The sequence below is a fragment of the Mustela putorius genome, unplaced genomic scaffold, assembly GCF_011764305.1.
Source record: "Mustela putorius furo isolate JIRA1106 unplaced genomic scaffold, ASM1176430v1.1 tig00000905_pilon_pilon_pilon, whole genome shotgun sequence".
NCBI classification, from domain to species: Eukaryota; Metazoa; Chordata; class Mammalia; order Carnivora; family Mustelidae; genus Mustela; species Mustela putorius.
The window spans coordinates 3,597,841-3,625,594 of NW_025421511.1; the positions used below are offsets into that span (position 1 = coordinate 3,597,841).

Here is a 27,754-nt window from a genome sequence, read left to right on the forward strand (position 1 = left end):
CCTAAGGAGAGGCAAGATGCGAACATGCATAAATTCTAGGGTTAGCAGTGCAAACTGGGGAAGTTGTTTGTGCAAAAGTGTGTAGCATAAAACCATTTCAGAAGTGCTTTTCCCATTGCCTCATTCCAGTTCTTCCTGACTTGACCCCAGGACACCAGGGAGAAATCCCCAAGCAGAGAGCGAACACCCACCACCTGAACCGCCAGCATCATGGAAAAGGAGGGCCGAGGGGGGCCCTTCCTCTTTCCCATCCCCCCAGTAAAGGGAGAAGTTTCTGTATTTAAAACACATCCCTGAGCAGACAAAACCTCCGGCAGTCCAGTTATTGTCTAGGATTTCTATCTACTTTCTTTCCCCAAATCTTGAGCATTTTTATGTTTGCTGATGGAGGAGCCTGTCTGTCCTGCCCTTGACCAGGTGTTTGATCGGTGACTTTGTGGTAAGCAGAGTGTGTTTCCTGCGTCTCTAAGTCAGATTCTGGGGCTCCTTCCTGTGACCCCTCCATTCCTGCTTTAACTCATCAGACCACTCCAAGTGTGTGGTCTTGTCTCCACATAAACACAGAACAGCACGGGTAACTGTTGGGAACTTAGAGCCCAAAAACCATGCACTCCAATGTGGTTTCTTCTTCCACGGGGAGCTCGTGCATGGCCACCTCGGTTTTAATTTACATATTTGATCACATATGGAAGAGGTGCCCCACCCCTTTCATGTGGAAATTGTGTCACTGATGGAGTCTTGTCCAGCAGGAATTGCATATTGTTTCACAGGCTTCAAGAATTCTCCCTGGCATAACATTTAAACAGTGCATCTTCTGGCAGCGAAACAAAGAGGCTACTCTAGAGTTACGGAAAGTTAGAGAACTGTTTTTGAAGCAATGTTAAGACCTTTGTGTAAGTAATGCACTCAATAAAAGTAGAACCCTCTCTTCTACTAATTTAGTTGCTCTCTGTTTTGCCAAAAAAAAAAAAAAAATTAACAGTTGACTTACTAACTACCCATGACTCTGATGAACACCAGCCATATTCTGGTTAAATGTAAAAGTTCAATCAGCTATTAAGGACCTTGGAGAAATATTTCCAAAAAGAGTCAACAGTTCTTGAAATGTTAACTGCACTCTCATTGTTTATGTGTTTTGGGCTATTGCCTTTCATAAGATGTGTTGAATGCTTTGTATCATTTGAGTGTTTTTTTGTAAATAGTGTCAGGAAAATGAAATTTCAAGGGAAATGATCTATGAATGTAAACCAGAGAATAGCATTTTAAGAGTTGTCACTATTTATATAGATTGAAATATTATAATCAGAACTCTTTTACAGTGTATTTTAATAACCATTGCAGAGTGTTTTGTTTTTTTTTTAATTGAGCCATTTACATGGATTTGACACACAATGAACGAAATCATGTGGATATGCTGCTTAACTATGGAAATCAGATACAGGAAGAAAAAGAATGCCTGGGTGAAAGGGGTGAACCAGTCTGTGGGGAAGCCTGCGTACTGGCCCACCATTACCATTATGTATGTGAACTTTCAGGTAACTGAGAGTACAGGTAGCAAGATCCTAGGAGTCCTGGAATTTTTCGCAGTGAGGGGCTCTTGTTCAGAGTCTGGAAGGTTGGCTGGGAACTTACTCAGTGATCAGTGAGCCAGAGTGTATCAGAGTGGGGAAGAGAGATGTGCTAAAGGAAGATGTACATGCAAAGGTCCTGAGGCTTGTCGAGCTTGTTATCTGCAGGAACAGCAATTGTACAAGAGATGTGTAGATGGTGTATTTGGATGGATATGGTCACATGAGCACGTTAGTAGGGATTTTTTCACAATACTTGCAAACTCCTTGATTATCCGACGCTATGTATCTCAGTGTGGGGAAACAGGCATGGCACTTTACTAAAAAAATATAAGGCACCCACTGTTTTGACTGAAGGAGAACCAGTAGCTCAGACATCAGGCTGGGCCTGTGAGGCTCATCTGACCTACACTTTGCAGGATGTTTCCCATCCTAACAGCAAATGGGAAGGAAGACATTTTTACCGGTGAGACTCTGTAGGTAGAGATAGGGACACCTTACGTACCGTACCTGGGCACAAGTGCCTGCCTTCTGTCATTTCTAAGATTATATTCTTATTTCCATGGCATCTGGAAGAGGAAAAGGAGTATTCTCAACATCTTGTTTATTTTACTAAACATTATCATGGTGTCCTTCAGTACTTCTGCTCTGGGGATTGTACCAACACGGCTTCATTACGCACCTTTTGTAATAATGGGTGAGCTGAGTTAAATTATTACAGACCCTTAAATGAAGAAAGGGCTTGCTGAGCAGCTTCCTATCAGAGACCAGGGGGCACTAACCTTCCTTCAGAGGACAATGTTTCTGATCAGAAGAACCCCCAGGTTTTCCAAACCATCATGGCGTGTCCTTCATCATTGACTAGAGAAATTTTGCCATCAGCCCTTTAGGGAAGGAAGGAAGCAAGAAAATAATGGATGTGAGATGGTTCTGACAGACCAGAATCCAATCAGCAACATTCTTGGCCTCCAAGAGAACATTTGTATTTTCTTACTTCCCCAACTGCCAAGAAAATAAGATTATGGTTTGTCCTGCAAGCACATAGTTTGTCCCACTGTAGTGTTATGCCTGAGTTTTCCCATCCGAGAGACCACCAAGGAGCCAACACTGATGTAATCACATGAGGGTTTATGTGACCCATGAGGGTTTAATCTTGGGCCCAAGTATACCCGACAGCGTGGAGTAGGGACTTGGACCCCGAGGCTAGTTAAGGCAGGGGTTTTTATGGGTCCTTACATGAGGCTTGGGGCGGGGAGAAGTTTCAGACTTTTCTGCAGTAAGCTGATTAGCTGTTGCCGGGGTGTTGCAGCGTGGGGTACTTTCTTGGAACTAAAGCAGCGTGGGGGGCCCTGGAACAAAAGTAAAGTAGGGGCAAGTTCAGCCCTTGGGCACACGGTCCTGAGATGGTTGCCGGAGCTAAGACGCTGTACTTCTGCTAAGGCGAAACCTGAGGGGGGATGGCCTTAATTTTCTCGGCCTCCACAGTAGTAAAAAATAAAAAGTGTTTTGGAGGGAAAAAAAGTTCCTATTAAAAATTACCTTCTAGGGGGCACCTGGGTGGCTCAGTGGGTTAAAGCCTCTGCCTTCAGCTCAGGTCATGATCTCAGGGTCCTGGGATCGAGCCCCACATCGGGCTCTCTCCTCAGCAGGGAGCCGGCTTCCTCCTCTCTCTCTGCCTGCCTCTCTGCCTACTTGTGATCTCTGTCTGTCAAATAAATAAATAAAATCTTAAAAAAAAAAAAATTACCTTCCAGGAGCTGGGCTGTGTACGAGTTACAGAAGCAAATAGATTTATTAACCTTTCCTAAGTAAGGCAGTTTAAATGACCCACAATTGATTCTGGGCTCACATGTACTCAGATAACATAGGATTTGGCAGACTATATAAGAGAACTCTAATTATTCATTTATTATTTCTAATATATATATATATTTTTTGTATTGTATTTCTCTCCCAGGAAAGACATTATGACATTGGACCCACCATCACAAAGTGCTATTGTTATAGAAAATTTCATTCATTATTTGACTTATTAATTTAAATTAAAACAACAACAACAACACTGCCCTGCAGGGAAAATCCCTGCTACCCTTCAGTGCCTTTTAATGTTATTATAGGTAAGCTCCCTTTACCCAAATATCTTAAATATTTACAGACAAGTTGGGTATAAATCAGTGCTCATTTAAGACCTTTTAGGATTTCAGTGTTTAGGGCTGAGGAAGTGCCCTCGGCTGGAGGGAGCCCTTCGGTAGAGAGGTCCACAGGGAGAGGTCAGGAGGTCCGTCAGGCCGTGGCCTGCCTCTTGGGCAGCCTTGCTTTGATGTTCTCACTGGTGTGAATTGGCAGATGCATTTACTACCTGCCAACTGGGGTTTTAATCCACGAAATTTTAAAATCTGCTCTTTCTGGAGATTTCACCTGAATTTCCTTTTACAAAGGAGCTGGGAAACACTGCTTTTCCCCACCCTGTCCCCTGGGCCTGGGGGCTGGGTGGCTTTGTGAGGCGGTACAGTGGCACAGAGACCTTCATTGTCCATCTCCTTAATCTCCTTAACCCTGAGGTCAAAGGCCTGAGGACACGGGAGGGGGCCTCGGGATCTGACAGGGGAAGGCTGGGGACAGGCACAGCCACCACGGAAGGAACCTCAAGGGATACAGAAGAAATCTAGGCCTTATGAACCCTTCCCACTGTGTGTTTACGTTTCACTACTGGAAGTCTGATCATTGAACTTCCAGTCCGGCAGGAACAGTAAATGTCCTGCCTCGCTCCCTGCCGGATGCCCTCTGAGACTCCTGCTTCACGTTCTTGGTGCTCCGCGGAGCAGGCAACCAGCCCAGGTCATTGAGGAACCCCGTGCTTTTTTAGGCAGCTTCATGTTCCCAACACATGACCTCTTTTCGTTTAATGCCTTCTGGATTTATTAGGTCTGGGTCCTAGATAATTTATTATCTCCATCATGGTACATGATGCAGTGTTTTCCCTACTGTGAGTTCTCGTTCTGGTTTGTTCTTACAAGATAGGAAATACTCTCAGATGAGCCATTTCTAGAGAGATGTATGTCTAATGGGAACTAGATAAATATCATGTGTCGCTTTTTTTAAAAGGCCACTTAGTGAGTACAGGAACAGTGTGTGTGTTGGTGAAGCTTTATTTTTTCTGGCTCTCCCTGGAAGGATGTAGGCTCAGGCAGCCAGTCTGTTGCACTCACTGACGTATCCCAAGGATCTAGAAGAGTGTCCCACACGCTGTGTTGTTACAGAGCTGTTCAATGAATAGGCCTTTAGTAGATGTTTGTTTTCTATTAAAAATGTGGCACGCAACAGTTTTTTTTAAAGATTTTATTTTTTATTTATTTGACAGAGAAAGGTCACAAGTAGGCAGAGAGGCAGGCAGAGAGAGGGGAAAGCAGGCTCCCTGCTGAGCAGAGAGCCCGATGCGGGGCTCGATCCCAGGACCCTGAGATCATGACCTGAACTGAAGGCAGAGGCAGAGGCTTAACCCACTGAGCCACCCAAGCACCCCCAGTTTGGTTTTTATATTTGATGGATACGTGTGTCGCACATGACATGTACCAATCCTTGTCTCAAGAACTTGATACACTATAATCTGTAGGATTCTTTAGTTTGATAGTATTTGAAATTTTTAATCAACATTTATTGGTGCTATATGTCATTTTTAAAATTATCTGTTAATATGTGTATGGAATGCCTACTACCTTATTTCTTCGTATCGGTGACTGTTGTTACTGGCTTTTACTTAAAATGATCAGTTTCATAATATTGGAACCTGTTGCTCTTCAGTATGTATATGTATGACGCACCTGTTTACACACACTTTCCTTTCACGTGGCTGACAGAATTCCAAGCACGAGACGCGTGTCTGTGAGGTCGGCAGGGGTGGGCAGGGAATGCTCCGACGCGGCATCCGAAGGCAGGTGTGTCTGGGCTGGACGTGGCCACACGGGTCGGATGTGGTGGCGATCTCGATTATGGCGCCGCAGGTCTCCCAGAAGAAAGTACACTTCTGTGGATGAGCACTCCATCTTAATCTTAAAAGTGCCCTTTCTGGAGACAGGAGCTCGGGTCTGGGATGCAGAACATGCCATCAAAAGGAGCTGTGTTTTGGGAGATGGCTGTTCTCCACGTTCGAGCGCTTATATCAGTGCAAGACGTGACTTTAAGTGACCCTCCTCCCGTTCAGGCTGCTTTCATTGCTGTTTGCTTATTTGCGGTGTATGTGTTTTCCTCCTTAGGAAACTTATAGAATATTTATTTACGACTGGCTGGACTTACTGCCCCACTTAAGGCTTAAAAAAAAGTCATCAAATGAAAGATGTTCACTGCTTTCCCCCACCCCGGGGTGTGCTAATTAGAAGAACCCCCTTGAGATGCCTCAGTCCGGCCGACCGTGGTCCTGTGGCCACGTTTGTCACGGCCAGTCTGAGGAATGAAAATTGCGGGGACCTGTTCTGTAGGCTGGGGCGCCTTGCCTCCGCGCAGCCGGCCGGCAGTCTGGCCGCCCCGGGCTTCTGCGCTCACCAGGCGTCTTCCCTGACCTCTGGGCTGTCCCGGTGCTGCTCCTGCTGTATTGTCCTCCTGGCACGGGGGTCTGTCAGCGCAGCTGTGCTCTGTGGTCTCCTTATCCACCTGCTTCCCTCCCGCCAGACTGGAGCTGCCAGACGGTACAGCAGGGGTTGCAGCATCCCCAACTCAAATGATTAATGATGATCAAGGACCTCTATTAGCTATTGATGGGTAATTAACGTATTGAGTAACTTTACCAGCACACCCAGAAGTTTTCACGTCATGAAAAAACGGACATCTTAACATACAGTCTGCATTCCTTCTAAACTGAAGGAACACTGTTCTGAAACAGCTCATCCTATGGCTTCCCATCTACACATCTGTTTGGCTAACAGGTGCCAGTCCTGAGAAGGAGAGGACTGTTTAGCGCGGTCAAGTGTGCGAAGTCCTTGCTCCACACTGTTTCTGCGGGACCTCCATTCCCTACTCATTTTTTTTTTTTCTTTCAGTTTGACTCTAATCCCTTTGTAAACTCTTTGGTTTCTAAGACCTGTTTTTAGGGAGCTATACACAAGCTCTGCACATGGAAGGGAGGCTGTGCAAGGGTTAAATCATGTCTACAATTTATTACTAATACTGTCTTTTTTTATTTCTTTTACTTTTTGTCCCTTTTAATTGTCCACATTTCCAAGTTAAGTCCACCCTGTGACAAAGGCACGCCTGCCCAGGCGGCCAGCACAGCATGTGTAACAGTGACTCCACACACACAGAGTCAGCAGCACCGGTCCCAGACCATGCTCACTCCCGCAGGAGGGCTTTTCCATGGTCTGGGGACATGCTGGGCTGGACCGGAGCCTGTGCACCTGCTGTGAAGCCCTTCCTGTGTGTGTTTCCACAACAAAGCTACAGGAGGACACAACATTCCTGTGATAGCAGATGGTATTGTGCACAACATAAAGGATCACAATGGGTATTGTGGTGCTCACTTTCAGTTTTACTTTCCTTACACCAGAAAAATGTACCTCTTTGGTCCACATGTCAATGGGACATCTATATGTTGTGACTGTGACACAGACTGGGGAAGTTGCCTGTCGAGTCACCAAGTGATTAGCAATCTAGGCCTTCGTGAGGGCTCTGTTGCCCCACGCCTGCCTGCTTACTCTCTCGTCCTGTGGGATCCCTGGTGAGTGGAAGAGTGTGCGTGGCGATGATGCTGGGGGTAGATGGTATCTGGATTTCCTTACAGGGCGGCAGGTGTTGCCCAAACTCCCTCACCTCTAACCCCAGATGCTCTGGTCTTGGTGCTCCTGCCAGGTGCTTGTGTTTCCTGTGTCAGCCCCACCCCCCTACCTGCCGCAGGCGCACCGCACTGAAGCCCCTGTGTCCAGCCTCTGCTCTGGCTTCTTGCTTGTTTCTGCAGGAAAAAGGCCACGTGTCTTCTTGGACGCCCTCCTCTTGGCTAGGTGTCTTCCAAAGCCTCAGCTGCTGTTTTTTTTTTCAAATAACATAAATAATTACAGAAGGAGTGAGTAATTCTCTAACCAAAACAGAGGAAGTTGAAGTTGAGGTAGATTTTCACCAAACAAAATCTGTACAGCCTAGAAGGGGAGACTTTCCGAGGGTGGGGACCTTCCAGAAGAGTGAGGACATGTACCTGCATATGTTTATTTAAAAGCTCAGATATTCATCTGTCACCTGTTTATTTCTATAACTGTATTTAACTCTTTTGCTGCATTTACTATTTACTACTTTGCTATGTTTATGGAACCAATATGGGGACGCCCGTCTGGCTCAGTGGTGGAGCAGGGTTGTGAGTTTAAACCTCATGCGGGGTGGAACCCGCTTTTAAAAAAAGAAGACAAAGAGAAAGAATAAGTATATAATTGGGTATAGCTTAAAAAAAAAATGCACCTTTCCAATCAATCCTAGTTTTTCTCAGTCATTTGAGGTACAAATATCTTCAACTGACCGTTTCCTTCCTAAAGAGGCTTAGTTATTTCGACATTAACTATTCAAGCCCATCAGTTGTATATGACAGTATATTTTCATTTCCAATGAACACATGGAGACTTTCAGTCTCATTATTTTGGTGGTATCTAAAATTAAAATAAATTTGTTCTGTTTTAATATTTTTCACTAGTATTTTATATTTGTTATAATTCTTGGTATAGGATCAGATTTTGATTTTAATACATGAAATACTGTATAGAAATACTTGCCATAATTTAACATTATTCTCTACACAAAGCTGATCTGATTTTGGAACGTTTACAGAATTTGAAATAGGTATTAGGTCAGTTAATAAGCACGGTTATAAAATATGATTATAAAGATGGAATTTTTGAAATGTTCATATTTTTAAAGAGGACTTAGTTTTTTTTGTAATTTAAGGAAGGCTATTGGAGAGAAAACACTGAAGTTTCTCCAGAAGCCAACAATAGTATTATGAAAATTATTTAACATGTATTTATTTGAGTTAAATGAATTTACTTTCCAAACTTGTTTTATTCAGAAACTGAATCAGAAAACTGCTGACTTTTAACTAGTCGCATGTGAGAAATTAATTTCTTAAACTATTTTTGAGTGGGTGAGCCCTGTAAACCCTCTAATACACAAAAGTGTATCAAAGTACATAAAACGCTTTCATTAATATTCTCATCTTGTTTGGATACAGTGTATCTTCTAAGTGTATGAAATAGACACACATGTACATGCATGTTGACATGATGTCCTTTGTATGCTGTTAAAAGCAGTTCTGAGTGAAAACTTCTGATGTCTGCACTTCATGGATTTAGGGAGAAATCCCAGAGCTCAGGGTACAAACAGACATGTGTTCTGTGTGTTACGAGGCATTTAAACACAGGCTCTCCGAACAGAGAGCACTGTGGAGAAATGGATGGTGATGGATGCTGATGAAGCTTCTGTTTGCCTCATTGCAAGTCCAGCTGAAGGTCAGTGTCACCCTAGATCTCCAGGGAAGGGTGCATCACAAGATGCCTAAGCGTTTATTTCGCATACACGTGGATTAACGTTTACTGGGCTTACTGCTGTCCCTATTCACGGACCTGCTCATTACATAGTTCATCAGATGAGTACGCTGATCTGCGTTTTATATTCTGTTAGAAGGTCAGTGGTGTGCACCCGAAACCCCAGCACCCTGTGGGGAGTGATGAGTTCCATTAAGAGTTGTAATTCTCAGAAATGTGCTATTAGTCTCCTCTATGTCGTGACCCAATGATCTCACCATCAGGCTCCAAAGTATGTGGCACGGGCTGGAAAGAAGTTTGCTTCTCTGCCAGGACACAGGTTAGGGGTACAGAAGGGAGTCCAGTTTGGGCTGATGGCCTGGTCCTTGCTTTGTTTACTCGGGTGTCTGTCCCTGTGTCTCGGTCCTTCTCTGCATCATCGTAGAGAGCTCACCCCCAAGGTCCCACTCCAACCCGGGAAAAGAGGAGGTGAGGGAAACACTCTTCCACCCCGCGGGCTGCTGACTCTGTGTTCTTATGTGGGATGAGGGGCCCCGGGAATCTCGGGGATGTCTTTCCTAAGAAATGGGAAGATCCGTACATATTTCTGATTGCAAGATAGTTAGAAAATGCATCCATGTGTGTTGAATTTTATATCCTCTTTAAGTTATCATCTGTCACAGTAACTAATTTCAAGTCAGGTCAACAATTCATCCAGCCCATTAGTTAAAGTTACTGATCATTTTCATAAAAATCAGGGCCTTCCAGGGCACCATTTCACCGTCTTGTCCGGAGGCTCATCTGCACCATCCCTCGTGTTTCCCTTATACTGCGGACGGTGAGCTACACGTGTGCGACGCGGTGATGAGCAAATATCATGTTGATGGCAGAGATCCACGTTACTGATCAGGGGCTGTGAGACTCTCAGAATCCTCTTCCCATAGAGACTCTCTCAGTGTCTCTGCCCGGTTGAAAGACGTAACAGATGAGAGAGGAAGACTGGGTCTGGTATTTTCTAGCCAGCTCCCTCGGATTTGGGAAAGCTGGCTACACAGCAGGTCACACCCCCTGTGTCCCCAACCCTGGTGCAAAATGATCAGCCTTGCAGAGAGCAGAATCTGTCTTCCCTGTAAGACACCAGGGATTCCTGATCCAGAGCTTACGGCAAACGCTCTTTGACAATTACATTGTATGAAAATTACATGCATGTGCAAGTAATTGGCAAAGGTCCGGTGCATGCTGTAGGAGCTCGGTGGTCAGTGCCCCCGTGCAGTCTGGTTCAGAGTGGCAGGTGTGCCGGGTCTGGCACTGGCCCCGTCCCTGGTGTGTCATACTCACCTGGTATCCTGCACACCTGTGACCTTCGAAACGCATTATAGCCCGCACCTCTCTCTTTGACGTTATTTGGCCACCGTTGCCTTCTCTGTAGATTATCTTTCTAAACTGGACTTTGCCACTGCAGGAGAGCCCAGTCCCCATTTCAGCAGACTCTCCTAGACCTGCCCGCATCCACACACGAGTCCCTTCACGCTTGGTAATTCTGAGAAAATCTGCAGCAGTTCCTTCCAAACCAGAGTGTTTGAATCTCTTTCCTCTGTTCTCGAAATTGCGTTCTGAGCTGGGCTGCAGACAATGGGGCGTTCTCTTTGTAGTTTCAGGGTGTTTACTTCTCAACCTTGCAGCTTCATTTAACTAAGTTATGCTGTGAGATTTAAGCAGCCCGTCAGGGGCGTGGCAAAATGTCAAGAAATTGCCTCATCTGACTTGAATTCGTCGTATCTTTCTTGACCCTTCAAACCTTAGATGAGTTTTTGTGTGGCCTTTGTAAAACTGGAGGGGAAATCCGGGAAGTGTGCCGTTGTTCCCACCAGCCCTCGTGCACGGGGGCCGCTGTTCAGAGGGCAGGTTTGCGGTGAGTTTCGAGAGCTTTCTTCTCTCCCCGTCTCTTCCTTATTTTCCTGGTTCTCCCTTTCCCTACTGCTGCTCTCACTCGGGGCCGTGTACTCCAGGGGGAAGAGAGAGGACTTCTAACATCGTTCGGGGGTGAGCTTGTAGGTCCCACATAGCTTCCCACCGATCCGATCTGCGGGCTTGCCTTTCTTTTTCCAAACAGGTGAGTCCTAATCATTGACGTGAAGGTGAACCGATTCAAGATGCACGTAAAGGCAGCTTTCTGTTTTTTCTCGGCGTAGTTGAAGCTCTGCGTGAGATGTAGGGCCTTTCCTAAAAAGGGAAGAATCGGCATTTCTGATAAAGACTCTGAAATTCCACTTCTTAGGAAATCCGAATTTTCCCCCAAGGCCGATTTGTGCCTCTCTTCTTCCCTTAATTAAGTCATGTGTTCGAGACGTAGTTTACAGAGTCTCCACGGAACTGTGCTGTTGCAGGTGCGGGAGAGAACTGCCAATCGGGGAACTAAGCCTCTGCTCTCTTTCTGCTAATTCAAAACAGTGGTGGTGCCAGAAAGAAATGAGCCCAGTAAGTGATACAAAATAGTAGGAGGCCAGAATGGAGCTATTTTAGGTCAACTGAATGGGCGAGACCTCGGAAGAACGCTGTTCGTAGATCGGAGACAGGAACCGTAGGAACCATCCTAGAACGGCCTGGATCCAACAGGGTGAGAGTTTGCCAAAGCCCCTGAGGAGGGCAAGAGCTTTGCATCATCTAAAGCCATAAAGAAGGCCTTTATGGCTGACGCACAGTGAATCTTTTAGGGGCTGCGGTCAGAGAACTAGCGAGGGGCTGGACCACGCTGGCGCTGCTGTCCCTGGTCCGGAGTTGGGGGTTTGTCCCGATGCTCTAGAAGAGCAGGAGCGGATTCAGTCAGGGGGCACCACACATTTGACTTGTGTCCTCAAAGTGCCCTACTCGCTTGCTGAGGATGGAGGATAAAGTTCACAGGAAGAGCGACACTCGCTATCAAAGAGGCCGACACAGTGGACTGGAACAAGGAGCTGCTCTGAACTTCAGGTGGGAGTCACGGAGGAGAGAACGGGCGGGGCAGGGTGCTCGGGAAATGACTTTGACAATGGGCGCGTCTGCAGGATGGAAGACAGAGGAGAGCCTGTGAAGGCACCCGGCTGTGGGTGGGGGGTTGCTCCTTGTGTCCCCCGCGGGGGTCTGGGTTAACCGTTCTTAGGCCAGTGTGCATGTCCGTGGAAATGACAGTCGAGTAAGTGGGTGGTGGGTACAGGGTGAGGCCCTCCCTGTTGGGTGGAGACCAGCGAGGGCGGAGGCTGGATGGAAGGTTCAGGGTCAGCGGGGAGCGTGCGAGCCAGCTAACACCGGAGCAGAGAAGGGGAGGCACGCGGGTCGCTCTGATGTCAGCGGGGAGGTAGAACCCATTTCCACGGTGCCATTGTTTCCAGAATAAAGGCCATCGTTAACTGGGATCCTGGCAGTTTCCTCTAGGGGACAACTCCATAGAGCGGCGTCCTGTCGCTGGCGAGGTTTCTGGGCTGAGAAGGGAGTGTGCGGTCTGAGTCAGAGAGCGGTCTCCGTCCGGGATTCCCCTCACCTGCTCATCTCTCCCACCTGCCCCACAGGGTTCTGTGGGGATTTGGGGACCTAAGTCCTTGTGTCCCTGTACATTAAATAGGTAATGTTGTTCTGTGTGTATACACAGAATAGAATTAACCTTCATGTTATATACCAATCTTATCCATACACTGGTTCCTTGTTATGATGGAATTATATCGAAAAGTTGTTCAGAAATTCAAAAAACTTGAAGTTTGCTATAAATGTGTATATATAATTTTTTTAAAATAAATGCTATCCTATATATATAGTACTTGACAGAAAAATATGCTTTACCTTTCCCAGAAGATGCTCTTTTTAATAAAGCTTGAGCTATTAATATGAATTCAATCATGAAAATAACTTTTAGGTTCAAACGAACATGAAAATCATAAATTAGTAATATACTAACACCTGGTAAGCTGAAACTGCTTATGTCCATAACTTTGATTAAAACTATTTTTAGAAGGTAACTGCCGACACATAAAAGAAAAATTAAATCAGGTTAGACTGAGTGACAGCCAAGAATTCATTAATCAGAAATAACATATAATGCCACATGGCTTTATAAATTGTTAAATACCTTTCCTGATTTTCTGTACATAGAACTTCAAATTGGAAGTGATTTTAAAGTTGAATCTTCACAAAACCCAAAGTTTCTATCTAAATAAAATGATAGAACCATTGTATTAATTTATATTCATTTTCTTAAATAGGAATTTAATAGATTTGATTTGAATTACTCAAATGTGTATTTTTCTGTGCAATTGATAAGAAGTGTCTGTGTGTGTGTGTGTGTGTGTGTGTGCACATGACGACAGGCGTGCAGGTCCTAATGTCAGAGGAGAGTAAAAAGACAATAAAGCACTGCCCAGAGCCTGAAAGGGAAAGCGGCCGATGAGAGAAGCGTCCCTTTGAGTGTCTGAAAATGACCTCCAGGTGTGTGGTCGCGCCTCTGTCTTTTGTAGGTCACCTGGGTCCTCGTGTTTCGTTTTCGTCTTTGGATCTCTCGGTGACTGACTTGAGGGCCGGTTTACCTCTTGAGCAGATTCCTGCTGTCGTCTTCTTCCTACAGGCCACTCGCCGTTTCCCCAAGTCCCCGCTAGTCGCGTGTGCAGTAGCGAGGCTCCTTGTGGCGCGGTGGGCGCTCTGGCCCGAGCCCTCGCTGCACCTGCCTCCCGGGGGGCCGCCCGCTCCCCTGCAGGCTCCGCTGGCTCCTCACTCCTGCGCCGCGCAGCATTGTGACTCGAGCATCAGGCGCTCGTCCGACCGGGCCGGGTCCCCACCCCCGGCCGCTCTCGCTGTCCGCTGATGGGCACGAACGCGGCTCTGTCTTCAGGCTCCGCATCCTTGAAGCGCTTCACCGGCTCACATCCGATGTAGCTGATCATTTGTCCACCTGCCTCGTCCTGCAAGGACCATCTTCCCTTCGGAGAGTTGGAAACAAGAAGAGCCGTCTCCCTCTTTGTCCCTGAGCTAGCTCATGCTGCAGGAGCGGGGCCACGGTCCCAGCCCCTCGGAGCGGCCCCCGGCTCGCTTGCCCTCGCCGCGTCTCCACGGCCAGGTTGGCAGTAACGGGGCCACCGGAGGAAGGCGCCCTCCCCTCCTTTCCCGCCACCTTCGTGGTTACCTGCATACAACTCCCCGAAAGATGACGTAGCAGCTTCTCTTGTAGACCTCAAGGTAGCTCAGGTAAAACACCACAAGTAAAAACACATTAGCCCCCAAAGTTAAAGAAGGCTAGTCTCAGATCCCAGGGTGAAATTTAAAAAAATAAATAAGTTAGACCTTGGAGTTGGGGAGGGTTAGACAGGTGGACGTTCCTGGCTGAGACCAGTTCTAGTTGTTGATCTCAGCTTGAGAGAGCTGCCTTGTCTCAGGGGACCCTGTCCAGGGAGCCCCCCACACCTAACACGGGGCTCCGGCCTCTCTCATTGGAGGCAAGGCTGAGCAGCCAAGTCAACCCCAGGGCTCTCTGTGGGGTGGGCTGAGGCCCTTGTCAGGACTGCGCTGCAGTTCCTGTCCTTTTTCTGCTCAGTCCTGTTTCTTCTCCTCCCCACGAGGTGTATCCTGCAAGCCCTGCCGGGTGAACCTACTCCCAAAACTGTGTTAACGGTGGGTCCCGGGGATCGAGGCTGGAGCTGTGCTCACTTTGTTAGAGAAACCCACGAGGCCCAGATGGACTTACGCTCCCCGTGACTCTGCTCGTCAGTGCTAGAATCACAGGGAAAAGGAAGCCACCTGATGTGGGCGAGCTCTTTTCCCCTCTGGAGGGGTCACTGGCCGCAGAATGAGGCACTGTCATTACGTCAGTGTGAGCCTCTTTATGGTCAAGAACCACTGAGTTTCGAATATAAGAAAGTTGAGTGGGTGTTTCTGTAGCTCGTCTTAAAGAGTGTCCTACCAAGGCAATGATAATTGAGCACCGCATTCTGTTTAATCTCTCAGTTTGGCATTAATTTTCTAAGGTGCTTTCTCAGAGTCCCCCTTGGTTTTCACATTTTTCAGTTTGCAGGAAGAAGCGTTGAGAAAGGCATCAGACCTTAAATACGTCTGAAATACCGGCTGTTTTGCAACATCTTAAACTTTTATAACGGATGAGTCATCCTAATTGTCATTGTATTTGTTACTGTCGAGATGGAGAAGAAAATCGGATATCACAGAGGGAGACAGACAGCAGGCTAGAGAGAACAAGAACCCAGTTTCTGGTTCTTCAGCTTTTCTTTTTTTTTTTTAAGATTTTATTTATTTGACAAACAGAGATCCCAAGCATGCAGAGAGGCGGTGGAGGGGTGGGGTGAGCAGGCTCCCCGCTGAGCAGAGAGCCCGATGCGGGGCTCGATCCCAGGACCCTGGGATCATGACCTGAGCCGAAGGCAGAGGCTTTAACCCACTGAGCCACCCAGGCACCGCACTGTTTTTGTTCTTTGTATTAAACTATCTCCAAATGATTTCTAACATTATTATTTTTTTTTTTTTATTTAAAAGCTTTTCAATTATATCAACACAATAGGGACATGGTAATATCCTAGGGTTTGCAGAGGTGTGGGCTCACCTGTGTTCCCTCAGCCAGGTTCCTCAACCTCTCTGGTCTCACCTTCTTTGCAGATAGAGCTGGAAGAACGCCCCTTTGACGAGTTGTGAGGATTCACGTAGCACATCAGACATTTGCTTTCTCCATGTTTCATGTCAGGCTTTTCTGGAAGTCTGCTTGAGGTACACGTAGAGACGCTTCCTTCCTTCAGACTTGCACAACTCCTTCTTCCTCTCACGGGACTCCGTACAAGATTCCGCATGAGTTCTGAGGACACTGCGCTGTGCTCACTTGCACACCCATGCCCTACCTCCCAGACAGCAAGCCACCTCGGGAGTGGGATCTGTGGTGTCTGCACACTTGCAGCCTCACCACTCATCCTGACTTGGAATGCAGTGAGGACTGCTTGGAGGAGGGGGCGTGAGATATCTTGGCATCTTTTACCAGTGTTATTGAGGAATAACTCCTGTTTTTTTTCTCTGATACTTCTTTCTTAGGATTCATTGGCTTTCTCTGCTCCAGGTGCTCATGATGGAGGCCCAAGAGATTTTTTCTTCTTTTAGGCTATACATGCTGTACGCTGTAACTCTCTACCTAAGCATAGGTTTTGATGCATCCCCCGATGGCAGTGTGCCGTTTTACCATTTCAACCTGTTCAAGTATTTTCAAATATCCCTTATGACGTCTTGTTGAGGCGTTAATTAATTAGAAGGTGATTGCAAAGGCTGTGCCAGCCTGGTTTTCTGTATGCTTTCTGACTGATTTTTTGTATGCTTGCTCATTCAATTACGAGGCTTATGTGGAAATCTCCAGCTATCATTTGGTTTTACCCATTGTTTTTTTGCAGTTCTATCAGTACTTACATCATGCCCTTTGGGGATTTGTTATGAAGCGCATACATGTTTAGGACGGCTATGCTCACTCTTTTATCATCATGAAATAAGCTTCTTCATTCCTGGTAATACTTCTTGCATTAAAACTGTTCTGTGTGCTATTAGCACAGCAACTTGAGTGTGCTTTTGCTGAACATTCTGTTCTTTTGGTTGCACTTCCCATCATTTCGCTTCTATCTACTCCTGTCTTTATATTTCAAGTGTGTTTCTTCAAGTCAGCATGACATTGGACATTGCTTTATTCTGAAATCTCACCATCTTTACCTATTTCTTTTTTTCTTTTTCTTCTGTTTAGTTAACATGTCTGATCTTGCTTGAGCACACGGAGTACAATTATTATGCCTGTTTTAATGTTAGCTACTAATTCAACCACCTGTGTCATTTCTGGCTGAGATTTTTTGTGTGTGTTTTTTTTTTCTCCCTCATTAAGGATTGTGTCTTGCTTTTTTTGCAAGCTTAGTTTTTTTTTTAAGATTTTATTTATTTATTTGACAGAGAGATCACAAGTAGGCAGAGAGGCAGGCAGAGAGAGAGGGAGAGGCAGGCTCCCCACTGAGCAGAGAGCCCCATGTGGGGCTCGAACCCAGGGTCTTGGGATCATGACCTGAGCCGAAAGCAGAGGCCTTAACCCACTGAGCCACCCAGGTGCCCCAAGCTTAGTAATTCTTGACTGGACACCAGCCCTGGAGAATCTTACTTTGGTGGGCGTGGGACGTTTTTGTATTCCCAAAACCGTTCTTGAATTTTCTTTTCGGATGTAGTTAAATTTCTTGTCTCTGTCTGGTCCTTACTGGGGCTGCTTTTGAAGACTGGAGGAAGGGTGAGGGGAGTTGAGGGTCCGGGGTGACTGCTGTGAGTAGGTGGTCACTCACATACGGTCTCTGCAGGTGGGGGCCTGGGTGCACGACCCCAGCAGGGAGTGGTGGGCATCTGGCTAGCCTCCCCCTACTCTGGTCTTGTGCTGTTAAGATTTCTAAGACGAGATCTAGGTAGCACTCTAGAGTGATTTTCTTCCCCCACCCCTGAGCTTTCTCAGTACTCTGTTCTCTGCGCAGCGCGTGTTGAAGATTTCTGCTCTGACTGCTGGGAGCAGGCAGTCTGCTCAGCTCCGCGAGCATTCTGGGCACTATTACCTGTTATCTATTGGTCATTCGTTCACTAGACTGGGGTAATTGTCTGTCCATGCATAGGTCAGTACTCACCTGGAATGCAACAGGGCCCCCAGTCGTTCTCTGGGTGCCTCCCTCTGTGACTTTTAGCTTCTTTGACCTGCCCCATTCTTGTCTCTGTGTCATTCAGGAAGACCGCTGGGTCAGCCTGGGAGTCCGTGCCCTGTGCCTTGGGCATGCAAGTCTCTCCAGGCAACAAAGCCAGAGAAATGGTAGGGACTGTCTCATCATCTCAGGGATCATGTTCCAGCCCTGCATGATATCCAGTGCTTTGAGGGTCGGTTTTTGTTTTTCATAAATTTTGACTTTTTTTCCTTAACTTGATTAAGGCAGGAAGGTATATCCAGCCCTCGATACCTCAACTTAGTGGAAAGAGGAAGTGTTCTAGTCAGTTTTCAGTTCTTCCTTATTGGAATTACCAAATGAGCCATGACTGAGAAAGAGTTTGGAGCTGTTTCCTGGAGTCCGTGTATTTGAATTTGTTACCCACCCTTCATGTTGCTGAGTGCGATATTAACCTCTGGAATGGACACGTGATCCTTGTTACAGGAATGTCACATGTTAGCCGGCGGCGTGGTAGTTGGGCAAATGTCATTCTGAGCAGGCCTTGCGCTGTTGCTAGTAACCTTGCTCTCTTTAAGGGAACGTGTACAAGGGGTTGTGGTCGTATTTGTTTAAATTTCCTTCACAGATTTTAGAACTACTTTCACCTTATCTTTTCACAAAAGTTGAGACATTTGTAATCAATGGAACATTCGTTTGTTGAATATAAACGTCACTTCTGAGAAGAAGAAAGAAAAATGGTCTTAAAAGTGATTTCCGAGTTAATGATCATGTCTGTAATCCACCACGTGGCTGGAGGTTATGCAAATGGACCTGGCAAAATTCATGCGTCTGTCATTTCCTTTCTGATGGCTCCGGGACAGTTGAAAAGCGCATCTTGTGTTGTTCCTTATTGCTGTGCGTATCAGTCACATGATGAATTTTCGACCTTTGATATTAGCAGGCATCCATGTGTCCATGATTATTTTTCAGTTTGATTCCTGGGCTCTCTGTTTGGTCTTACTCTCAACTTTTGGTCATTTTTCTATGGAGTTGAATGATTGCCGGGCTCCTTAATTTCGGGTATTGTAGAGGATTTAAACATGAGCTCCCGGGCGCCTGGGTGGCTCAGTGGGTTAAGCCGCTGCCTTCGGCTCAGGTCATGATCTCGAGGTCCTGGGATCGAGTCCCGCATCGGGCTCTCTGCTCGGCAGGGAGCCTGCTTCCCTCTCTCTCTCTCTCTGCCTGTCTCTCTGACTACTTGTGATCTCTCTCTGTCAAATAAATAAATAAAATCTTTAAAAAAAAAAAAATGGGCTCCCAACCTGTATCCCTTCAGCTTCTTCTACTCTTACTTCCCCAGTCAGAAGAAACTTTATGACTTTCGTGGTCCTTCTTTTCTTGTTGACTCTAGAGTACACCCATGGACACACTCCACGGATTTTAAAACAAAGAGCATAATCTGTTTGAACAAAAATGATCATGTTCTCATACTGCCTCATTGGCCATCATGGTCCTATTCATGCCTTCTCTTTTGTTGGGTCACCCTGTAGAAATTCTTCCCAAGGTTGCTGCTTCCTCCTCTCTGTTTTTCATTTAACTCTTTTTGTTCTAATTTTGCAGTAATTTATTCCCAGATTAATACCTGTGTTGTTTGAGATAGCAAAGGCCCCGCTGTAGCTCCAGATCAGAAAAATTTAGACAACGTCTGCCTTTGACTTAAAAATAGAAGACCATGAGGTCTTCTCATGGTTGGTTGAGCATCCAACTCTTGATTTCAGCTCAGATCTTGATCTTGGGGTCATGAGTTTGATCTTCTTGTTGGGTGGATCCATGGTGGGTGTTGAGTCTACTCAAAAAATAAAAAATAGGAAGACTATGAAAGGATCCATTGCACAAAGTTAAGTGATATAGTAACCCATGTTATTATATCAAGCAAACCTCCATTGAGAAGACTACAGATTTGAAGACACTTTATTATTTCTTTTGATGTTGACATGTTTGTAAGAAAGTTGATTATAGTGCTGAAGAAGAGAAATTCTGGATCCGGCATTTGCAAATCCTACCACCAGTACTTCCAGCTGTGTGGCCGTGGAGAAATTACTTAACTTCTCTGTGCTACAGTAGCTTTCTTTATTTACAGAAATAGGATAATAATAGTACTTACTTCATGCATACTGTTAATAAATATAACCCATGTCTAGCTCATAGTATGTGCTGTTGTATTACTATTATTATTACGAAGTATTATTACTTAGTAATTATTACTAATTATTATAAGTATTACTATTATTATTATTATAACAATATTAGTCATTAGTTATACTATTAGGAATAGTAAAGTAGAATTAATATGGCTAAAAATAGAATGGAATGTCTTTCTTTTTGGTTTCCTATTTTAAGGACAATATTGGTTCCCATGGACTTTTACTAGCTTTGTCCTTTTGAAGTCGGTATGTATTAGAAGCGCTGCATACTTGTAAGTTTCTGTTATTTCCCTGAAGCGCCCATGGTGCATTGCACCTGGGGAAAATCAGAATTGTGAATGTCTGTTGATCCCTCCTTCTGTTCCGGACATCCTGTTAACTGTTCAATCTGTATTTCCTTTGGTTTCACACACACCCATCTGATGAAGTTCCAGAACCTAAGTCATGTTTGGTGGGGTGAGGTTCGGAGCTGACGACTAAAGAAAGAATTCTTAAGACATCTTTGGTGCAAAATGGTGGTTTATTAAAGCACGGGGAGAGGACCCGTGGGCAGGAAGAGCTGCTGCTGCCCCGGGTTGTGAGGAGTGGCTGGTTATATACACAGGAGTTGGGTAGGTGAGGACAAAGGGGTGTTCAGAAGGGCTATTGGGGTAAAGAAGACTGTCAGGATATTGAAGGCCTGGTCACTATCAAGCCAAGGCCACTTTCCCTCTAATGAGGCACTAACATAAAGACAATTGGGAGTCTCCTGGTGGAATGTTACATTCCTGCTATCAAACGTCCTTGTGAGTGAGATTTAGGTCTTAAAAGAAATTTAACTTTATTTACTTTTCCTTCTACCTCTGTCTCCTTCGGTTTTTTATGGAGGGGAGGGTGACGTTAGGGCTTGAGGAACTGAGTTACGTATCTTTGGAAATTGGGCTATTGATAAGGTAACTTCTTTGTTGTAAATCTCAAGGACATTTGTAAACCAAGAGAGACTCCTGCCTTGCAGGACTGTGATCTCTGCAAGATAACCATTTGCTCTTCTTGTAGGGCAGTCAGGGGTGCCTGAGGGATGTCACACATGTTACCAAGGGGAGTGGGTGGAGAGGGGGTGCAGGGCGCCGGCCCCTGCTCCGTTCTCAGCCAGCCTCCTGCTCCCTCATCACATCCATAGGCTTTACATGTCCTCTCCCCATACAAGACACAGAAACTGAGATTTAAGTCATTGGCCCCAAATTCCAGGCCATTTCTGAAGTGGAAACACAAGTCTGAGAGCCCGTCCCCTTCCCATACCCCCGCACACGGTACTTCCCTTGCTGAATGTCCGCCGCTACAACTGCTGCTCTTAGAGGGGAACTTTCCTTTCGAATCTGGCCAAATCTTACCAATTTCTACCTTGAAATGTACATAAAACTCACGTTGCCGTTTGGTTCAGTCCTAGAGCTCCTGTCACTGTTCAGAGTAATAGTTTTCCCGCGGCATTTCGTCCTCACTGATCCTCTACCGTGAATAGTGACTGGGAAAGGTGGTCCTTGGGGGTTTTCTCGCGCCACGACCCCCTCTCCATCCTCCTGCTTTAGCAGCCGTCCGTGATTTAGAGAGTCTGTACTGAGAAAAGAGGTCAGGTGTCAAGATTTGTCAGGATTTATGGGGTTTTGCTAGTTCCAAGATTTTTTAAAGTCTCTGAAAATTAGATAACCCTATTTTTCTAATCACTCCCCAAGGCTGTGGGAGGGGGCACAAAGAGTCAGGGACACCCACAGCTCCTTAGTTTACATTTCAAGTGCTGTGTGTCACGTGGGCACTCCAGGTTTTGTTTCCTTAAGCTGCAGGGAGACTCCTAGAAAGGCAAAGTGTAAACAAACCATCTGACATACACCCTCTGGGACCAGGTTTCCAAAGGATTGCGCCCAGTGGCATTTCACTGATTGTGGCAAGCTGTGAAAAACGCTGCCTCTCCCCCCATGGATTCCAAACTTCCATTCACTAGCCTTTGGTCCCGTTCAGAATGAATATGAAAGCTCTATTTTATTTCTGCATCATTGTGGTTTTGCTTTTCTCCTGGAAAAGGAGTTGACAGGACGCCCGTTTCATCACTTAAACAGTCGGGGTCAAGGTTCTAAGGAAAGCCTAATGAAGTCCCTGAGTTGTGACCAAGAGGCTTGCCAAACCAAATGCGTCAGGGCGGGAATTTCCGTGAGTGTAATTAGAATGGCAGCCTGTGTTTCAAGCCCTGGGTGTGCAGACTTGGCTTCGTGCGGTCCGAAGGAATGAGACCTGCCTTGAGAAGGAGGAACTGTGCCCAGAGCTCCTTTCAAGAAATGCTTTCCCATTACCAAATGCATGCGTTGGGTGCCGAATTCCCATCACCCAAATAAGAATTTCTTTCTTGAAGCGTCCATGGGAAAGAGTGCAAATTACTTCAAGAAAGGATTTAAGGGAATTAAAATTAGAGTTCCAGTCAATTCAATAAGTATTTACTAAATACTTAATGTGCGCTCATTACCATGGGAGACACAAAGGGACATTCACTATCTTCAGGGGAACTGGGTAAAAAATTAGTTAAAATGAAATTGGCAGAAATGCCGTTTGGATGGAGTTTCTGTTAAATTATGCTTTCCCAGCCCTGGATTTTTGTGTGTTGGCCAAGTTTTACGTGCCGTGGCCTTTCTCACTAGCATCGTTCACATTTTTTATTATTTTTCCTAAAATCAAGTTCATTGACAATAAAATACTCATTCCTCAAGTCAAAAATTTATAACCTCGTCCTACCAACCAGTGACACTGAATTTTTCAAGTTAGCGTTTGATCACTTTTCCCATCTGCGTGGCCCAGACCCAGAGAAGCCCGTCTCTGCCCGTGGCTCTAATGGGTACGGCCGGCGTCAGTAGCGCCACCGTCTCGCTGACAGTCAGCAGCTGCGCCTGAAGAAGACCCTTTACTCCGTGTACACTGTTGGAGCTGCCGTGCTCATCGGAGGCACCTTCCACGGGCTCCTCTGTTTTCTCTGGCGGTCAGTGACTTTGAACGTCCGCATTACAGAGTCCTCCCCTAGCCTGGTGATCCAGAATGGCCAAAACGATCGTTCTGTCCGAATGCCCACAGCTGTCTGTTTCCAAATGCTGCGTTCAACTCTGTGAGAAGTTCTAAGACTTGGAAGTTTTCTTTTCAGAGGCCCACTTTGGGAGATCCCTGTTTTCAGGAATGATTTTTCTTCTTTTTTGTTTTTTTTCCCTTTTTTCCTTAAACATTTCAAAGTCCATGCAATTCCACATGTCCTAGCGATATGATTGCACAGCCAACTTTTACCTACAACCTCTCCTCCACTTTTCTCTCAGTGTAGTAAATAGGTATCACATAGGATGGCGTTTGCTCAAGAAGCAGCATCGCGTGCAGTCTCTCCTATTGTATCGCTGTTACTCTGGTCTTGCTGTGCAAAAGTCAGTTATGTTACCTGCACCAAAGCTAGTCACTGAAATGATTTCTTGCTATTTTCAATAGAGAAGTAGATAGAAAAGTTGTATCAGTCACATTTAGCTTTCAGAGTAGCTAGTGGGGTTTTTCCACTTCTGAAAGTCATCACGCGTTGTGGTTCTCTGTAGCTGGTTTTAACGTTTTTAATAGATTTACTTTGATGACTTTTGTCTTCGGGGAAACAATTTATCTGGACACATTCTAAAGTGAAACTATGTACCTTCTCATAAGTCTTTATACCATTTAATGTAAATAATAAAGGTGTCTTTGAAAAAAAAAAATCAAGATGGGCAACTGGCTTGTTCAGCATGTTAATTGGCTGACTTTGGCTCAGGTCATGGTTCTGGGGTCCTGGGATCCAGGGCCCCACCTGGCTCCGTGCGCAGCTTTGCCTGCTCTCACTTTCTCTCTGCCTGCTGCTCCCCCTGCTTGTGCTGTCAGATAAATAAATAAAATCTTAAAAAAAAAAAAAGGCAAGGAAGGATTTGTGAATTCTAAATATTCTTGCAGCAGGAAGGAAAACCCCAAAAGCATTCATATGTACATATTTCCCCCACCCCCATCTCTCTTTTCCCATTGGTGGTGGAAATTCAGCCCCCCCCCCCCCATCTCTGGCTTTCAGATCCCCAGCTCTGCTGCTGAGCAGATGTCCTGCATCCTGGACTGAAGTGGTCCTCCTAGCTAAAACTGAAACTTTCTACCTTAGAAGTGTTGGAGACAGAACAGTAGAACAGTGTTTTTAAACAACATTTTTTTAAAAAAAATTTATTGCCTTAGTGATAGAGAATGTGGAATTAAATACAGACTTTCTTTTTTATAAAAGACAAAGAAGATTGTGGATTATAGTGAATTTTTCTGTTGTGTTGTCTAAACTAACAGGTTTTTGCAGACTGGTTTCACAAATTTTTTAAAAAAATCTAGAGCTGAGCACGCTTTGACTATGTAAACTGATTTCATAAACATGTCAATATTACATATTGAAGTTGTAATATTTGTTCTCTAAGTGTTTTTACATAGCTTAGTTTGTACCTATTTAAGTAATTTCGTAATAATAACAATCATTTTAGAAATCACAGAAATTCCCTTCCCATTCATTGGGAAAGTTTTATTTCTCAGTTTACAAAGTGAGCAATATTTTGCATTCCTTTATACACATATATCAAAATCCACCCCAGATCTATGTTAAAAATAAAAAAAGAGTAGAGACATAAAATAATTGGTTTATTGGAAATGCTCTTTTGGAAATCATTTTTCAAAAAGATTGTATTTATGAGCAGGGGAGAGGCAGAAGCAGACTCCTCACTGAGCAGGGAGCCAGACCTGGGGCTTGATCCCAGGACACTGAGATCATGACCTGAGCAAAAGTCAGATACTTAACTGACTGAGCCCCCCTCCCCAGGAACCCCCCAAATCATTTCTCTCTTAAATGGCAGGCCCTTAGTTAACTTCATTACTTTATGATAGCTCTGACTTAGCGATCATAGGCTGAATTTAAACCAGAAAATGTAGATAGGAACCAACAATCATCAGCTTGATCCATTTAACCTAACAGTGAAATTATTTTCTGAGTATGGAATGCCATCCTGTTGATGAGGTTTCAAGGCACTTGAATTAGGCAGAGAATGGTCTGCACAGAAAAGGTGAGCAGGTCCGGAAAGAACAGAACCAAGGTTTTCTCATGGACTTGCTTCGTCAAAACTATTGTAGATAAAACTTTGTTGTCAACCAGACACTATAAATGCATGAAGCCTAACAGTCAAATTGGAATATAATAGTGGTGTGATTTTTTTTTAAAGTCTGTTAGATTAACAAATCTTCACTTTATTCCTTAATTCCGTCATCTGTCCCACAAACATTTATTAAGCATTGATTAGTGATGTGTATTTGGTAGTGTTGGTCCTAAAGGAATAAAGACCAATGTGATATGAATATTCGTTTCTGCTGTATTTCTGATCCCAATTTTCTGATGTTTCTGATGCTGTACTTCTGATCCCACGTTTTCAGATGTCCGTGTCCCCACTGTGTGACCCGGCTGCTAACTCCAGGAGACTGTAGGGTCTCCTAATTAGAGAATGATCTAGAGGTCATCAAGAAGGCAGAAGCTAAGCAGAACTGTATTTTTCCTCTCAAACTGCCTTTATTTTTAATTTTTAAAGGATCTTTCAACATGGTTAAATGGTAGATATTCTAAAACATGAATACATTTTCTCTGTTTTTTCAGGCAAAATGAAAATGTGTTTATACTGGGCTTGCTAATCTGAATCATTCAAATGTAGTGTGTATTTTGGGGTAGACGTTGATCTCCACAGAAATATTTTTAACTTTTCTGTTTTTTCTTTTTTTCTTTCAACAGTTTTACCTAGCCACACATGTGGAAATCCGGGGGAAATCCTGAAAGGAGTTCTGCACGGAACAAGGTTCAACATCGGGGACAAGATCAGGTACAGCTGCCTCTCCGGCTACGTCTTGGAAGGCCACGCGGTTCTGACCTGCATTGTCAGCCCTGGGAACGGTGCTTCGTGGGACTTCCCGGCTCCCTTCTGCAGGGGTGAGTCCCAGATGACCAGATGGCGTTAGCAACCCAGACTCAATACATGGCTTTGATCCTGATGGTGAAGAAGTTCCCACTGAGTGAAAAGAGTCTCCCTCCCATTGGCTCTTGGCACGCAAGCTTATCCGTTCCTAGAAGTCATGTTCCACGTGACCTAAGTTTGACAAAGCCAATAACAAACTTAGATGATGTTCCTTAAATACCCACATTTTTCTTCCGTCTGTTTCTCAAGTTCATGGTCTTCTGCATAATGTTATCGTTTGCTGTCCTAGCATTCTAGGATCTTCTATGCACATTTATGTACTTCTTGATTTGACGGTTCCTCTTTTATCTTTTTCCTCCTTGAAAATGACAAACACACCTTGATAATTAAAGGATCCCTTTTGAGGACTCTTTCAACTCTCTTAGACCTTTGAAACAAGGTGACTGTAAAAAATAACACTGTATCCAAGTGCTCAGCGACATGATTTGGGGCGAGGTTAGAATTTCTTTCCTGACACACCTTGTGATTTTTAGCCTTTTCCATAACATTATTTTACTGCTCCCATAACTTTAGGAGTGAGCTTACTGTAACTCTTAAGTTCTGAGTCCTCTGAGAAAAAACTCATCTTAGGGTTTCAAAAATAACAAGTGTGGCCAACCTTTATGACGGCCTTTACCGGGAGGCCGGAGAACGCGCTGACCTGCTTTACTGGGATCACTCCGATACTCACAGCAACCATGGCAATAATAACTCTAGATGCTCATTTAACAGATAAAGAAACACAATTTGTATTTTCAACATGTCCCAGACACAGGCAGTGGGGTTGAGGCTCACAGCCACGTCTGACTCCAGTCTGGGCTCAGAGCTGGGCACATCCCCAGCCTCAGCCTCCACACCTCGCAGGGCAAAGCCTTGTCACCCACGGGCTTCCCGTTCCGTCTGTGCTGCGTAATGGGTACTTTGCTAACTCCTTGCAGGATGGCTTATTGCTGCCCGTGCTACCGTCCTGTAGCCAGGCCCCTGCTGGTGGCTAGTCCGGACTGGTAGCTTCCGTGGTTTCCTGTCTCACCTTCCCAAGCTGGTGTTCCACGGCAGATTCCTTTTGCAGGAGAGGAATCCGAAGTTAAGAAATGGGACTTGCCCGAGGCGTTCTAGCTCACAGTTGATGGAGTTCAGGCACAACGTGTTCCAGGAATTCCTCCACCCTGGGAGAAATCCCATTGGGAATATTTTCTATTCCAAGCGTCTCTTTTTCCTCTGGAAATGCTTACCTCCGCTGCGTATTTCTAAAGTCCATCATCTCTCTCCCTCTTTTTCTCCTTTCCTTTACTGCTGTTACCTATTTTCCATTTTGTCAAAAGGACAGTGTACTCAACACCCAGGCCTTGGTTCCATTGACATGTTGTTCTTCCCGATTCTCCTCAACTAACTGCTGACCTGCCACCAGGCCCTCCTAACTGCGGGCCGTCTTCCTGGTCCCACCATTGTTCCCTCTCAATAGGGAACCGTTGGGTAGTAGATGAGAAGTAACCGAACTGCTGGGTGGGAGGTAATAGAGCTCCGGGAAACACGGGCGCTCCCGCGGCTTCCTTCCCTGGTCCCCTGGGTGCCAGCCTTTCCCTTTTGAACCTCACTCATCTCTGTTCCCACTCCCTGGCCATCCTTCCCAGCACGCATGGCCCCTCGCCCCCTCTCTCCCGCAGCCAGACCCCTTCAGGGCCTCAGCAGGTCCGACGTGCCCAGTCTTCGTCGTGGCTACGCACGTGCCCCAGGACAGCCCTGGCTTGGCTGAACGGTGAATGTCGCCTGCCCGCGCTCCCGGACACAGGCGGACGCCTCTCT

General features: G+C 45.4%; 1 protein-coding gene across 1 annotated transcript in view; it reads left to right on the forward strand.

The window, feature by feature from the left end:
* Nucleotides 1–27,754, forward strand: part of CSMD1 (CUB and Sushi multiple domains 1) — a 1,951,187-nt gene that overhangs the window by 908,187 nt on the left and 1,015,246 nt on the right. Inside the window, exon 4 of the mRNA XM_045086171.1 lies at nucleotides 25,732–25,926. Coding sequence (XP_044942106.1) covers nucleotides 25,732–25,926 — 195 coding nt within the window. The remainder of the gene's footprint in view (nucleotides 1–25,731; nucleotides 25,927–27,754) is intronic.